The 17,625-nt window shown below is 36.0% G+C and overlaps 1 protein-coding gene across 7 annotated transcripts in view; it reads right to left on the reverse strand.

The window, feature by feature from the left end:
* The window catches only part of ICA1 (islet cell autoantigen 1), a 66,900-nt gene that overhangs the window by 35,532 nt on the left and 13,743 nt on the right, over window positions 1-17,625 (reverse strand). For all 7 annotated transcript variants that reach the window (XM_077175306.1, XM_077175297.1, XM_077175291.1 and 4 more), the window contains 4 exons: window positions 17,024-17,195; window positions 15,048-15,120; window positions 13,218-13,341; window positions 10,878-11,076 (listed from right to left, as the gene is read on the reverse strand). In XM_077175306.1, coding sequence (XP_077031421.1) covers window positions 10,878-11,076; window positions 13,218-13,341; window positions 15,048-15,120; window positions 17,024-17,195 — 568 coding nt within the window. The remainder of the gene's footprint in view (window positions 1-10,877; window positions 11,077-13,217; window positions 13,342-15,047; window positions 15,121-17,023; window positions 17,196-17,625) is intronic.

A 17,625-nucleotide genomic window follows, 5' to 3' on the forward strand; every position in this document is an offset into this window, starting at 1 on the left:
AAAAACCAGAGTCTATAGCTTAAAGACTCACAACAGCTTTCACAAACAGAACACACAGTGCAGACCTAGAATATGAATCCAACTGCTTAAAATAAAACAATTAAAACAAAATATACAAAGAAATATTCACAGAAAATACATCAGCTTAAAAAAAAATTCTATCAAATGCAGCATGCAGCTGACTCTCAAATACATGATGTAGACTGCTTCTGGAATTCCAAGCACTATTTACTGTAAAATGAAGGAAAGTCTGTTAAGAAGATGAAAGCAACAACAGTCTTCAGTTTTTCAGAACCACACATAGAGTCATTATAAAAATTATGGTCACATCACAGCATAAAAATTCAGGCAAAGAAAAAATCCATTCCCAAGTCGCCCCATTTTAAAACATTCAAGAGCTTTTGAGCTCACACCCAAGAAATAGAGATATGCAACTTTTCTGCAAGTTAGCTAAGCTGTTTTAACAAAAATTTTGAATTAAACAGATGCTAAGTGTGTTTACACAAGACTTATTTAAAATTAGGAGTGGTTGACTTGAATTTAAGTTTGGGAAAATTCATTTTTAAGCTAAATAGATAGATGCTATGTTCAAAACACAGTGCATGATTACACAGAGTTCTGCACCAGGTCAGCTTCATCTAGGCATCATCCTTCAGAAAAGCAGCATCTCTGCACAGCCATACATTTTCCCCAGAAAACAGGTCATACATACTCCTGTCTTTGCCCTTAGAAAAATCTTCCCCTACTCTTCAAATACACAGCCCCATACTCCTTACATGTTGCCAAGCAACTTCTCTATCTCCTGCCTGTGCAGAAATAGATCAACTCCAAATGAATGTGTCCACACTTCATGCAGGACAGAACCTGGCCTCAAAGCAGCTTTGATCCAAAAAGCTGTAGCCTGTGTTCCCAAGGAAGATTCATGGGGAAATAAAGGGATACAGCCAGCAGCAGCAACCCAGCTGACACTTCTGCTGGCTGCATGAGGCCTCTCCTCCTATTTTATCCAGTATAGAGACAAACTACTTATGGTCAATATGTTTAACTTCAAACTGTACCAAAGGAGGGAGTTTTAATGCAGTGAGATATGTGACAGCTGAGAGCTGGAATGCACACAGCCTCTCCTCCCAGCTCATTCACACAGGGTCATTACAGGCATAAACTGTATGAAAGCAGCTCCACCTCTCAGAGCTTGTACCTCCTGGCTGCTCTCAGATTACCAGTGAGCAGAGAACACATCATGCTCCTGATACTATTATTATGGATAGCTTCCTCACAGCCATTGCGTTCATTTTTACAGCCTAGATCAATGTGCAAATTATTTTAAAAAGGGAACAAACATGAAATGATAATTTAAATGAAATGAAGGCAATAAATATGAACTTCTAGCCTTGTTAAAACATCTGCTTTTCTTCTGCTTTAAGAAGCCTTTTAAATACATGATTCAGCTTTCTGTTGGTAACAAGTTTCAGTTCTGGTCCAACCCAGAATGTGTGGTTTACCAGGCTGAAAGAAAAAAAAGACCAAAAACCACTTGTTGACACTGACAAGGACCTTGAAGTAAGGACATACAAAGAAAATATTAATGATCAGCAAAGTCTTAAATTGAATACAGAATGACATTCATCTAAACAGCATTATTTCAGAGTTTGGGGATAGACTTTTACATTATGAGCCCCAAATGGAGTTCCAGTAGGGAACATACATCTGTCACTCTGCAGACATGAGTCATTACCACCACAGCGTACTTGAATGCACCCTCCCAGTTTACAAACAGGTGTATGGTCTGACAATAAAGAGTCATGTTTTATTGGTATGATCCAAGTCTATGAGTTGCTAAAAATTATTGCAAAGATTTGTAGCAAGAAGCAGGCCAACCAAGATAAATTGCAAAAATGAAGAAATAATATGGTCTTTCAGGTTTGAAAGATCACATACAGTTCTAAAGCAGGCATAACCTGGACTAAGTGTTAAATGTACTGAGAATTGCTGATCTTATCATAACTCACTTGTGTTAATCATATTAGACAACCTGAGAGCAAAGGATGGTTGCCACACATGGTACAGGGGGGAATGCTGGCAAGTAGAGAGCAATTAGACAGTCAGCCCCTGCAGGAGACTGAGACAGGTAATTACTGCTTTGGAACACTGAAGACCAGAGGTGATGTAAAGAATACTGTAATATAGCATAAAACTAATATGTCTACTATACTCATGACTGTATTAATCTAGTAATTATACAATTCAGTTTATCTTAGATAATGCAGATAATTTGGAGGTCTCCTTGACTCCTTCAGGTACTGTGTCCTCATGGGGAAAAATATAATTCATATTTTTAATTTCTTTGCATCCAAATTAAATTCTTCAAGGCCTGAGCAAGATTGTTACTTGAATCTGCATCTCCTCTGAGGAGGCAGATGGGAGGAGTGAATACGCTGGAATTAAATAAAGGGACTTGAAAAGCTCAAATTCAGGTGCAGTAACAATATCCCCACTGAAAGCTCACTGTAAAACAGTGAGCTGGCCTGTATGATCTCCTTAGCCATTGCAAAGGGCAGTGGGATGAACAGATGTACAAACTGTCAGGGAATGGCACTGACACATGTTGCAAATCATAGCTACATGTGACACCAACATTAAGAAAGACACCTTTAACAAAATCAACATGATTACCCAGTTCCTTTAATATTCAGTCCCCAGATGCTCTCACTGTCCTGAGTGCAAAGCCATCCTGTTTACAGTGCTAATGCAGAAGTCCTGTAAGTCAAGGTTTTGTGTTTCATTTTCTATTTAACCTTTCAGCACAGAATATAAAATGGCACCCACAAATAATCACAATTCATTTGTAACACAAAGTCTGTTGTAAATAAGCCCATGCATTGTTATTGCTGTTCCTGGTTGGCATTTAATATATCAATAAGCATGGCTTGTTTCCATCAAAACAATTTAATTAAATTTTGTCAAGACACAAACTCTGAAAGAGTACAAATGTATAAAAAAGACACAAATCTTTTTGTGGTGCTCTTCAGACTTCACAGTGTGCTATTAAAGATGAAACAACATTTGAAATCTAAGCAGGGTTCAGGCAGAACTCTGAATCAGAGATGGTGGTCTATTTGCCATTTTTTTAGTTAGAACAGTACTTTTCTGTTTGTTGGGTTTTTTTTTTTAATCCTATCTAATTTGGTTTCATTATGTGAAGGAGAAAAATCAAACACAGCATCTTTTTAATCATTCAGAGCCTATGCAACATACAACTGAACAGCTAAGGCCTTATGAAGTCAAAGCAGATGGACTATATTATGCATGTGCCCAAGCATTTTAGGAAAGTATAAGAAGAATTCCTGGGCAGTGGCGACTATAGAAAAGCTTGGTTCTCTTGTGTAAACACTGTTTTCCCCAACAGCTGTATTCCCCTTCCTGTTTATTCTTCACTTCTGCAGAATTCTCTCAGTTCAGTCACATCTGTATTTCATTTATTTTTAAAAAATATTTCCTTAGCTATCCTCTTAGCCTTTTCATATTATTAAGGCTGAGGGAATTTTCCAAATCTCATTTCTCTTTTCACAGCCTACTCTGGTCATATTTTTTACACTTCATTTAGGTTCTGAATTCACAAAATGATCCACATGGGTAACAAGCTTTGCCCACATAGACCAGCTTGCAGGGTTTGAGTTTTCATGTGAGCAATAGAAATTGTCAAGGCAATCATCTTTGCTTTCCCATTTTCAGAATAATATTTCAGGTAATTTTGTTCCGTTTCTGTATTTTTTTTTAATCCAATATTAAATTCAATATTTACACATTCCTATAATTATTAGGCATGAGAAAATTCCTGGAGTTTAAATTTTATCACACCATGTTTGAGAGAGTCTTTTTAATACTGGGACCAAAACCAATTATTACATAAAAGTTAAGGCTATTGATTCACATCACTGATTTTTTTTTTGAAGATTTATTGTACTCTGTTGAAACATTTTTTACTCTGTTATTTAGGTGAACAGAAATTTTTAGGATGTGCCTGCCTACCTTTTCTCAACATAAATACAGGTACAAATGTACTGAAAATGTACAAATAACCCAAATCTGCCTTGTTTGATTTCAGCAAGGTCACATGAAACAAGGTTAAAAAACTATATCGTATCTGTAGTCTAGAGGAGTAATAGCAGACTAATTTTATTTTACTTTAATGCCATTTTTCAGAGTCTCACCTCAAATTCTTCTTTTGTAAAAATAACTGAACGGATGATGAACCATTTCTCAAGGGTAAGCATTAATCTCTGGAAGCAACCATATTCTACAAGCAATACCTCCAAAGATGATGTAATCTGTTCCAAGAAGTCTGTTTCTATTTTTAAGTGGCATACTGTTATTATGCTGTTAAAAGGGCATCTCCATCACACATTGTTACTTTGCTTTTAACTCGGTAACAATCATCAGTGATATTTAATATACATGAAATGGCTTCAGAAAATTATTGATTTTGTATCATTATGTACTCTGAGCCTTACAAATGGTACTTGAAATGGTAATTTAAAGTTGTAAGACTATAAAATGCTTTTACTGTGAAGAACATTTCTCCTAAAGCTTATGTTTTCAAAAGAGGTATATCTTTCCTAACTGCCTAAAAATGCCTGGGCATTTTGTATGTGACATATCTCGTAATGTTTTGGTCTCTCTGCTTAATGTTACTAAATATGATATTGGAGAAGCTGGAAAGAACATTATAGCAGAAACTCCTCAAAGATAACATACTCAGCACTGGAACTCCATCTACTTTTACAGGGAGATGCAATAATCACAAAGCAACAACTACAATTTTGAGTGAAGAGCACTTTGTATATGCCTTGTCTTTCCCTACCCTAATTTCTCAGTAAATCACTAAAATTTAGCATTTCCAACACATGTACACTTTCATATTTAAAAACCTGACTTCAAAACCCCTACTCTGACTGCTATTCCCTACCAGAAAGAAGCCAAACCTACTCCTGATGGCACAGGCATGCCACAAGAAGAGATGTGTGGGGGTGTTGCTTATCATCATATTGTAAGAGTGGGCTGTTATCCTTATCTCTGCTATCACATTGCTACACTAAGATGTGGATCTCAGAGTGCAGTTTGACATCATCTTACTAATTTTAGAGGAGACACATACTCTCTACCTTGCAGAGAGTATTATTGCATCTCCTGGAAGTTCACCTATTCTTCTAGTAAGCAGCAGCAATCCAAATCACTGAAGAGAATAGGTGGGGTTTTTTTTCATTTTTTTAAAGGAAGATTTTGAACCAAGGCTGATAAAAATCATATTTATTAATGTGAGAGGCTTTACTATCCCAGATTCCTAGCAGGTATGAAGAAAGCCACCATTCTTTTTTCACACTGCAGTGCCACACATCTCATATCCAGCATACAGTCTACTGAAGCAACTCAGACCTTTCTGACACCTCCAGAGCACAAACACCAACAATGTGCTCTCTCACATGCAGGGGCCTATATTAATGTCACCTCAAGATAAAAGTGCTTAAAGTTTTTCAGATGGAGTTGGAATTTAATTGGAAAGTATCACCTAAAATCAAACAGAGACGACTACTGTCTAAAACGTTTTTTTAAGAGGTGTTTTTGTTAATTTTTAAAACCCAAGGTTGGTCAACAGTGACTACCCCAGCTGGCTCTAAACACCCACCAATTATACTGCTACTTGTAACTATGACAACTTAGAGTCTTTTATTTACACCATTGTGACTTCCATGGCCAAAGATATTTTTCTTTAAGATCCTGGTGTACTTTGCTGTTGGAAAACCGAAAGATTTTCCAGCTTAATATCATCTGCAGATGCAAACAGCATTAGCATATTTTCTCTTGGCTGGCTTTTAATAATTCAAGTAGAACATGACCAGCAAACAGCACCACAAAACTTCTAAGAGGGTCACCCTCAAATCAATTGTTTTATTAGATATAGAAAAATACTTGGAAAATATATTACAGATGTACAGATTTTGTTCTGGCAGGAAGAGAGTTTAGTTGATCTTTAAGTTGTTTTCCATCTTTAAATTCTATGATCCTCAGAAACTTTGTTTAGTGTCAATATTCTCAACTCTCAGCTCCTGAGAGCTCTTATTTTTCTAGTAAAGTTAAATTCACTTTTCCAGTAATCACTCATAAGGAACTGCAACAATACAGATTTGCAATTTGTTTTTCATTAAAAGAATAATTTGACTAAAAATGCAAAAATATAAAAAAAACCATCATGTAATGTTATTTATAAACCTCTGTTTTTACTTGCTCTTCAGTTTGCTAGCTTCTAAATGCCTACAGATTTCCTTTTCACTTTATTTTTACCACAAACTGAACTTTAGTTCCCAATGATGGCAACTGCCAACTCTGTCCTTACGTCAAAGATCAGCTTCATATTTGGTTTTTCTCCTTCAGTAGGCTTTTTGCATTTTCTGAACTCTCCAAGAGTTTTCAAAAGTAACAGAGAATTAAAAAAAAAATAAATTAAAACAATACTCCAGTACATTTCCAAAGTGCCTTTAGGTTTGCTGGGCTGTTAGCAGCTGATGTTAATGGATAGGGGAGCAGCAGATGATGCTGTAACCTGGTACAGCACCTTTATCACCACACAAGCCAGAATGTCCTTGTGCCCAGCAGTGATAACAGGCAAGGGGACAGCAGGGGAAGAGAGTTGTAGGTCCTGAGCCTTCCTGACAGGCTGCAGCAGATGTATCTGAGCCATACTTGCTGAGACCTTTACAATGAATACATATAGTCAGTGATTCCCTTATGACCTTTTAATCAATAAATTTATTTATATCTTCATTATTTTCCATTTATCCACAGAAGTTTTAACTTTCAAGAAATAAAATATATTCAATGAAAGCTTGCACAGGTCAGCCACTCCCTATATTGGTACATTTATAACAACAGCAGTTCAAGTTACTGTTATGACATTTTGAGCTCTTGTTGAAACTTCCTTCTTCCCACTTTACTTTTCTCTTGACAGATTTAAAATTACATTTAAGGACATTCATTTTGTTTCAAGTATATAAAAGACTATAACTAGAAAGAACTGGAGATAAAATGTATCCAAACAATTCAGCTTCTAGCTTGCAAGTTCTCAACATCTGCACCCAAACCGAGAGCTGGGTGGTAAGGGCAGCCTGTCTCAGGGAGCCCAGCATTGCCACTGGGTACTTACAAAGATACTCCAGCTTTGGTTCAAGCCTCAGAATGAAGGGGAAGCAGAGGAGTACAAGAACAAAGGAAGCGAAAAACAAATATAGAAAGGATTAATCTGCTTTATCAATGTAGCATGATAAACAACCTATCATGCAACAGATGTAATTTTCTCATAGCTAGCTTGAAGGTCAGCATGACAATTCTTTTCAGCTCTCACTTTTTATTTGTTAGGGATAGCACTGAAATGTACAGGTTTGATGAGAAAGTCTTGAACTTTACATGTATTGAACTGTACATGAGATAGCACAGCCAAGTAAAATTGAACAGCACATCATCCTGTGTCCTGAAGGCTGCATGTGGAAGGCTGTGTCCTGGTCTCAGTTTATCCTACACACTGCTGCATTCCTGCTCAGAAAATGCATGGAAAAGCTTAACCTTTTCAGAGCTGGGAGAAGGACACCAGCACTTGGGCCATTTGGTCTATATTTTTACAATGTCACAGCACAGTTCATGTTATAATGCACAGTCTCTCCAGACAGATAAAAGAGACCAGATTTAAAAACTTTAAAAACCTGATCAGTATGGAGAATTTGGTAAAAGGATATTAGCTCATTAACATTCTTCTATATATCACAGCACTGTTTAGATGCTCTTAAGGAACACTTCAAACTCTGAAGTTGGGATGGAAGACTTCTGTAACCAGAACAGCACTGGACTGTTCATAAAAACTGCTAATAGGAAAAAAAAAGAAGTTACATAGCATTTATAGAACTCTGCAGGGAAAAGTAAATACCTATTTCCTTAGTTTGACTCAAGTAGCTACAATTACATAGCTATCTTCAAACAACAATGTAAAAAGGCTGCTCTGCAGTGCTCTGAGACACTCTGAAAGGGGTAGTGTTGCTGGGTCTTGCATACTTAGACTGACGCCTTAAGAACAGCATTAGAAAATTCTTTCAAGTACCTCATTGTTTTAAAAGAGAGCTACAAAAATGTCAGTGTTTTAACTCAGATTTTATCAGCTCTGAAAATACTGACTCAACTATTGATCTTTTAGCCCAAGCTATTCTGAGGGAAGGTATGAAAACCCCATCTGGATTGATTTAGCTTTGGTCTCCAAAAACAAGTACCATATCTGTATACATAATGATACATTAAGGATTACATTATAAAAGGCTACATACTTGAAAAACATTCCTTTAACTAAATGATATAAATACTGCTGATGTACTAGGTGCATTAAAGATCATTAAACCAGCACTGTTTACTAGAAATAAAAAAAAAACCAAAAAACGTTTACTTAAGCAATACTTTGGATTTTTACAATCAGAAGTCTGAAAAAAACTTTCTTTCAAGTGCTCTGACAGGATTAGCTTCACTAACTACTTGGTGGTGTATCATTCAATATGCAGCTCCAGCTCAAAATGCTTCTCTCTGGCAATGGTATATTTAAGAACCAAAAACCTTACATGAGTTATTGTAACATCTTTCTCAACACAAAACTAGCATGACAACACAAAACTAGCATGACAACACAAAACTAGCATCCAAAATAAGCACTAAAACCTCAGCATTACACTGCCACACTATGGCACAATTAAGATCTGCAAGCAAAAATAGAAAAAAAAGACAATAAAAACTCCTCTAATTATTTAGAACTACAGAATCCACCACTAATTTTTGTAAAGCACTAAGCACTAAAAAGAAACTTAGATCTTGCTCAGCTACAGCTACCTAGGAACATTATACTTGTGGATTTTATTTCAGTATTTTTCCCCCGATTAAAAACCAAAATGTTTACTTTCTGCAAGTATTAAATCTTCAAAGACTAGCTTGATATGCCTGTTGCACAGATGGGAAATGTGGGAAAGTGGATACCAGGGGCATTTCTTTGCTTTGTTGGCTAAAAAATGTAGAGCTTTTTGTTCTCTGCATTACAATGTGAACTGAAAGGTTTTCAGTCGACAGCCAGTTGGACAAGAGAAATGTTCAGAAGACTTTCAAGTTTGGTTTTTTAACTATTTGAGGTCATGCTACAGAATTTTAGAATCTACTTTTATTTTTTTATCTCAGAATGTAATTTATTTCAGATCTAGAAATATTTAAAAATACTTAGTATTTCCACATTTTTGCTACTAAATTTTGTAAGAACTTAAAAAAACCCTTTTTTTTGCTGACCTTGAAGCACAGCAACTCAAGATGTCCGAAATTTCACATCTAGGTTTTTATCTACAGCAGCTCACTGCACAAACCATATGTTATTTTAATTACTTTGCCATTTATATAATTTATGCTTTCCACGGCACTTGTTTAGCAAGAAAGCTATAAATCAGTTTTCTGTTACCATTACTGCTTTATTCATTCTAACATTCCATTTTTAAGTGTTTTCCTAATAAATCAAACAATGTACATAAGCAATCAGCTGAGGCCAAGACCATAGCAATTATTTTACCTGCAAGAACTTGCCATTACAAACATTCCCCATAGGGCATAATAAAATATATGTCTGGTGCCACAAGACTTACAGGAATACCCTGTACTGAAGCATTAAATAAAGATTAGATGACTAACTGGGGCACTATTTGTTCCATCCCTTTCTTAATTGCTATTGTCACCACTTTGGTTTATAAAAAATAGCAGTTCGATGCATGCCAGTCCTTTCCTGTTAGGATGGTCTAGTCAAGCTTTTAAAATCCACAATTATATATCTTTTATCTTCAAGCACTTTCACTTACAGACTGCTTAAGCCATCAATTAACAGGATTTTCTCTTTTATACATTACCTATCTCTAAGCCACATACATATATACATGTACATTTTAATACAGTTTCTGTTATTAGACCTCTGCTTTCAATTATCACACAATTTCTGTAAATTTTTTTACTGCCTTTATTCAAAGCATGAGCCACTTGGTTATACCTAAGATCCTAAGTCTTCCTGATAGGCAGCATCTATTAACAGCCAACTGTGAACATTATAGACTTTTAACAAACTTGGCTCTAGGGCCTCACTAGAAAATGTGAAGTCTCATGTGCATTCCTGAACTGTGACAGGACCAGCCTAAATAAATTCTATACTCTCACCTGGTAGCAAAATTGCAGCCTACCACCTAGGACTTGTGATTTTGCAAGTCTTTTGGGAGGGGAGGAGTTTAGCAAACTTGAGTGACACTGAATGAAGGCTATTTATGGAGAATGCCTCCTTAGCAGTTTTAGTGTTTAGCAGTTGCCAAAGAATCACACTGAACTGCATCAGGAACCTAAAAATAAATTCCAGATTTGCAACTCCTCCCCAAAATCCAACTATAGCGAATTTTGAAAATGTTGGTCTTTAACTGCCCTCAAAATTTAGCAGCAGATAAATTAGGTAGAGCACTTCTATTATTGTTTTTTAGCTGCAAAAATTAATATTCCCTTCCCCCTCTGACAGCAGACATGTCTTCCTCTATTAGTCATTCAGGCATCACCACTAAGTATTCAAAATTAGATAACCTTCTTCAAAAAGATAGATTATTTAAATTATAAAGATGTATGCTGAAGTTGAATATACTACTAAAAAATGCCTTTCCTTACAGCTCACAAAGAAGAGGTTAGGATAAATGGCATCCTCATTGCTTCTTAATTATGCCCTCCTTGGAAGAATCAAAACCATGCTTCATTGTCATTCATTAGGCAATCACTTCTGGGAAACCTCATACCTTCCTGAACTTTTCCATCTGCTTATAAAGATCCGGATCCAGCTCCTGAGACACATCTTTCATCCAGAGTAGAGCTCCTCTGTATTCAGTCCGATACTGCTCCATCCTGTTCACTGTCAGCCACGTGTCTGAGATGGCCCTGTATCTGAAAGTCTCCACTTCTTGATACAACCTACTGAGGGGGGCACGGAGTGCTAACCTGGGGAGGGCATCAAGCAAAGACAGGAAGGAGAGGAACATGTTAAATATGTTGTTCCACAAAGGATTAATACAACTCCAGACAGTTTACTAGCACTCAAAAAAAACCACACACAGCCAACACAGTTCACTTAAGTGCCAGTGTACATTCAGATGATTCTACCACACGGTTGGAGGTGCACATGAAACAGTAATTTTGAATGAATATTGTTTGCAACTCTTCTGTTCAAATAGCAACTTTTCAATTACACATGTGAGTGGAAAAGAAACCTCTTCTACTGTGCCTATGTATTTTAGTTTGATCACTTGTATGTTATTACCATACTGGAAAAGTATTACAGATGTATCAGGAATGTCATGCTAAACATCACAAAAAGTACTTCCATTAGCCTTTTAAGTCTTCAAATGTAAATGTAAATAAATAAGTCATCTGTCAGGTAGATAATTATCTGAGGTTTTCTTTGTGGTTTTGTTTTTGTTTTTTTTTTTAGTAACTGGAACAATTTCTTTGAAGGACATTACCTTTTCTTTTGGAAGATTTAGACATTTACCTAAATGTTTCTTCTGACAACCACACTTTGGAAAGGCAGTAGGGAACACTGTTGTCCTCCCTATGCCATTACTTCAGCTCCTAATGGGATCTCAACACCAGAAAGGATTATTCTTTTTGCTTTGCTTCCTCCTGCTGCTTCTGCTTCCCTCTTGCTTTCCAGCAGCACCTCACTGGAATGGGTTCAATCAGCCCCACACCAGCAGAGAGATAGTTTAATGTGCAAGGAAGTCCCTTGGCATAAGAGAATTTCTAATTTTGGCTCCAGCACCCAAGATATGTTGTCTCGATCTCCAGCTAATGAGCTAGCTACAAGCATGAAACATCAATAAAAGTAGTCCCAACTTCAACAAGAGTTTGAGGATAGCTCAAAAGAAGAAAGACAATTTTTTTTTTTTTAATGTCAATTTATTTGAAAAGATGCCTTAAAAAAGTACTGGGCCAGAGCTATAATAATATGTGAATTCAATGTGACTTGTTGTTTTTTTTTCCCCATGATGCTTTTTCTCATTCCATAAATTCTTACCAAAATATCCAAAAGAAAGTTTAGTTTATGTAGATATGCGTTGAGATTTCTATTAACAGTTATGCTTCATAAAGGAGCAAGCCATCAGTATTTTTGCTCAAAGGTGCCTTACAAGTGCCTTAATGATCCCAATCATGACTGCTACTGGAGGTGCTAATGACCAAACTCTAGCCCAAGATAATAAATATATGAAATTCTCAGTGCTCTGTATGCTATGCTTCATTTTGAGCCAAACAACTGCACTGTTAAGATAAAGCCAGAAAGTATCATAGTAGTTAAAAGCCCTCCAAAATCCTGTAAAACATAATGGAATAGAATTTTCCTTTGTGAGTGATGGCAATTTTCATCCTTTCATAGTCCTAATGCTGTGAAAAAGAGCACAATACTTACAATGACATCTGGTAATGTTACTTTTAAACTCCTAGAACAAACACTGGGTCAGTGACACATGAAGGACTCTGGTTAACAGCAAGTGTTAGTGTGCCTGTGTGTCCATCTGGATTCCTTGCCTTTTACTTGCCCCTGAGCTCTGTAGGGATCTGGGATCTTCTCTCAGGGGAACTTTACACTAAAGTTCAAGCAGAAGATGGCATTCAGACTCCTCCTTTCTCCTCTATCTAGTTGATGTATGAGACCCGATGGCCCAGAAAAAAGTATTCCCTTACTCATTCCCTCCCTTGCAGGAACCAGACACCTCCACAGTGAGCTTGCTGCAGCACTTCTCTGCAGAGTGAGAACTGCTACCAAACAGGAGAGGGATCTGACATCATCTCCTTTACAACCCTACTGCTGGAGAAGCTCCAGTACAGCCCTAGAGATACTGAGCTGAACAGGCACAGGCAGGGGATCTGAAGATAGATATAGTAAGTCTATGGACAAAAAGCACCATCAGGCAAAATTCAAGAAGTCACTAATATTGCCAATGTTACAGCAGATTTTGTCAATAATTTTCCTATCAATTCGTTCCTCAACCATTTTAAACGGCCAAATGAATGATAACATTGGTGAATCAACTACCATTATCACAAGTACTATGCAAATCAGACAGAAATGTTGACCCATATACCTTTGCTGAGAAGAAAAGCAGAGGGCCTTTCCTGTAGCTTGCATCATTTTTCCAGCTCTTGTTTTATCCTGAGAACCCTGTGATCGAAGAAATTTCCCCAATTCATTTTCTTCCTGAGACAGAACTAACAAAAAATAAATGAGTTGTCAAATATGTTATTTAATTTGTTCCTAACAGCTTAAAAACTGGCCTAACATCAAGCAGTTTAAGTTACTTTAGGTCCAAGCAGCAAAGCAAAACTAAGTAATTTCACAGAATTCCTGCATTTAGTAAACAGGAGACCTGATTCATTTGAGACATTTGCTGATACACTTAACAAGAATCACAAAATTCCATCAGTGCCAAAAGACAACAGGAAAAATGCGCTATTTCTTTCTTATAAAGGAAAAGCTGGGTTGGTTATATTACAAAAAGGGTCTTATTACATCTTGATTGCAGTTAACTTTCAGTGTTGTGTTTTTTGGGTTCTGTCTGGTTTGGTAGGTTGTTTTTTAGTTCTTTTTTACCACTTGGATTGCCTCAGCTGATAGCATACTTTTATTGAAGCTTGTTCCAAGTTGTACTAACCAAAACTCATTTACTTGCTTTTCTCTTACTCACCATTCTTCATGCTTGACTACATAAAATTTCACATGACAAGTCTAGTACTTTATTTTAAAGAACATTTACTTTCAAATTACCCGGCAAGATTACTTGACAACCTGAACATTCTGTAATTCAAACACTGTATTTCAACTACCTGAAACACATCTACCTCAAGGAAATTTTTTAATTTTTTAAACAGGAAGATGAAGTGGTTTTACACTGAATTGTTGACTGCTTCTAAACTGAGACCATGGACCACAAAGAACCTTACAAAAACATTTAATGATGCTCTCATCTCTTTGTCTTTTAAAGTGGCTATCTCCTATACTATCAATGTCAATCACTATCAAGAGGGAGAATGGCCTAAAACAACGAAGATGATCTCCTGAAGTCCTCTTGCCATTTTCCAAAATGGCAACAGCCAACTCCAGTGCAGACTCAGCACTCTTTGGTAGAAGATGAACATCTGCATCTGATGCAAATCTTGCCATCAGATTTCACCTGCCAATTCTTTAACTTGATACACTACTATTCTGTATTTCAATTTCACCTCCTGATTCTGAAACATTCTCTCTGACTTTCTTTGGATAAAGAAAAATGAAAGCCTTGAGAAAATGCAATTGAAGATTTACTGATTTCATAGCTGGACTCTCTCCTTCAGGCCAGAAATCAAATAATATGGACTGTAGAGAACCTTTAGAGGACATTTAATACAACTTGCTGTTAGAAACTTCCCAAATCAGGTCCCCCATCTCTCACTAATGACTGTCACTAATTACTGTACGGTTTTTACAATCAAGTCAGCATTATCAAATTCATCATAATAGCACAGATTACTTGATTATAAAACTAGTAGTAAGACCAAAACTCTTCATCAGCAATCCTGATTTAAAAAAAAAAGCAAAACAAAACGCAACACTAAAACTGTTTAGAAAGGGGTTATGATTTCTAGACATGACTCTTCTGAATTTGTCAACTAAGTGATGGGGGAAAAAAATTAAAGAAAGCTTTCTCCAGTCATTATTGCTATCACTGCATTATATCAATATATAAAACATCAGAACTGGGAAGTCTTTAAACAAATAACCATATCTGCTTTTAGGTGACTGCAAGGAACATTATCTTTACTTTTGAATAGGATGAAACTAGTAGTTCCCCGCTTTCATTTTTACCTTTTCACTTGTTCAATGATTCCATAATGAAGACCTTCTTATCATTTTAACTACTGTGTTTGATCATACTTACAACAAATCCTTTTTTGATACAGTTCAATTGCTTTCAGCAACTCCATACACGTTCTCTGAATAGAATGGAACAGCTGATATTGAAACAAAATACACAAAAATTTGTCAAGTGTATGCAAGAAACACTGAGGAATAAATTACAAGAAAGACCTTAATTTTTCATAGAACTTATTAGGGAGCATTCTTTTCTTCTTGAACAATGAGCAGTATTTCTGGTATTTCCCTTATCAATTGTGCTCTTCTTTCAATTAAGTTTTTTACTGAAACTAAAGACTGACCAATCATAACTTTATAGAAGGAAAATAAAGAAAAAATAACTTTGGAAACAGTCTACAACAGTTGGTAGTTAACCAAAGGACTTGTGTTGGGTGTGAGTTTTTTTAGGTGATATCTTTGTATAGATATGAAGATGTACAAATCTGCTTCTAAAAACCTCATGGTAGAACAGAGTTATCAAAATATGGGAATATGCATACAGAATTTTTCATAGACACTGTGAAATTTAGTGGAACAAACTTGCATAGGTATGGCCAACACAGAAGGTTGTTGATTTAAACTATAAGTTTTATTGGCATATTGGAAACAAATTTCTAAAGCAGCAGCTTTCAAAGGAAGTAGAGGTTAAAAAAAAAAGTCAGTCATGACTATATTTGGAGATTATTTCTAGGAAATAGAAAAATTACTACTCTCTCTGTCTGTCCATCTAAAACCTCCAGACTGCAACTAAAATCTAAACTCTACCATATGAAGCATTACACAGCTAGAAGTAAAATAGACCACTGGCACAGTCAGTGCTTTCTTTCAAGGCTGCTTGATTACAAATTTACACAGGTCTTGTCTTTTCAACTGGGAGTATGACTTGCAAGTGAGAATTTGTTCAAAACATGCTTATTCCACTTGTGTGAACACAAGTTTCCCTATTTCCAACCCCACTTGAGCTAACAAAGCATCTCTCCTGATGAGTCTGCAAAACACCAGACATCGTAAAAACTCAGGTATGGATCTATAAAATACTGTTCCATACTTCCAGCTTGTTTTACATCAATACTCCTGGATTTATAACCCATTGTGAAGACTCTGTAAGTAGAAGCACCAGGTGATAAGTTACTGCTCTTCTTGTGTTTGTTGTACTACAGCCTCCTGTATTTCAGCTAAAACATAAATAAACTGAGAATCCTAAGTCAATATTTTTTTAAGAAACTACAGGAAAGCCAGTAAAGCAAAACATTTACCATCATGCAAGAAAACAACACAAACAGAACTTACATGGACATTAACTGGCTTATTACACTTCCATTGTACATCCTCTATTTTTTGCTTAGTCTCAAAGACATTCTAGGTCTTCATTTTGTAGAACTTTAACCTATTTTTTTTCCTCAGTGGAGTTGAGGATACTGACAGTGGGACTGTATTTGTCACACAGCAGGATTCCTTCTCTTGGTTTTATTTTTAAGACTTTCAGAGGCTTCTTTTGACATTTCAGAACCCACTAATCTGCTTGAAACCTTCAGAGTAGAATGCACTGTGCACCTTGTGCACACTGTGCTCCTGGGCATATTGAATCTTCTTCAGGTATATGTGGTATTTCATACTTGTATAAAAAATGTCATTTACATGCTCAATAAAATACTTTTAGGAAAAAAACAAATCACCTTAAGCTGACATAGGCAAAGGATAATCTCCTCCCCTGCTAACAAAAGGAGAAAATCTGTCCCTAAAATATGAAAATAAATCTGAGATATGTTAAGTTCCAAATAAAGTTAGAGGGACATAGGTTTTTGTGTTACAAAATTCCCCTATATTCCCTGAATTTACATAGATACTTTTGTCAGAATCTGGAAGAGATATTACATGAAAATTATAAAAATGTATGTATGTTATTATATCTTATATGCACACATATTAAAGGGTTGATGGAAATGAAAACACTTTAAAAATTAACAAGTAGAGAACAGACACTATGTAAACATTACAAACCTCTAGTTTTGCATCCAGATCTGCATCTGAAGCAACAACATGCTCATCTTCCTTTTTTCCTGTAACTTTTATAAGGGTTTGTTTTGTTTTCCAGTATTTCTGTTGCATTTTATTAACCACAGATTTTTCTTGGCTTTGAGCATACTGATCATAAAATTCTCTTGGATAGTTGCTAGAAAATTAACAAACAAAATTTAAAACTTCAATTGGATACTTTAAAGATAAGTCTAACACACTCAATTAATACATTTCCATTAAGAATATTGCATTTGCATGCCAACACATATATTCTAACATGCAGCTCCTCATTATGCATTAATAACAAAGCAACTAAATTACTGTATTTCCCATCCTACTCTGAAAAATAATACACTGGTTTCAACTTGAATATCTTAACTATGCAGTACTGCCTAACAAACAGCCTCAAAGAATTCTTCCCAATGCATTAAGAAAGGATTTATAGCCCATGGAATTAACTTTTTATTTTGTATAATTAATAGAAGAGTTCCAAGTGAACTAGCAGAGTTGCTTAAGCAGGTAGCAATTTTCATGCCATTTCAGCACTGTTGGGATGTGACACAGCTCATTTTATGAATGGGATT

This window comes from Agelaius phoeniceus, chromosome 1 (genome assembly GCF_051311805.1).
Source record: "Agelaius phoeniceus isolate bAgePho1 chromosome 1, bAgePho1.hap1, whole genome shotgun sequence".
Lineage (NCBI taxonomy): Eukaryota > Metazoa > Chordata > Aves > Passeriformes > Icteridae > Agelaius > Agelaius phoeniceus.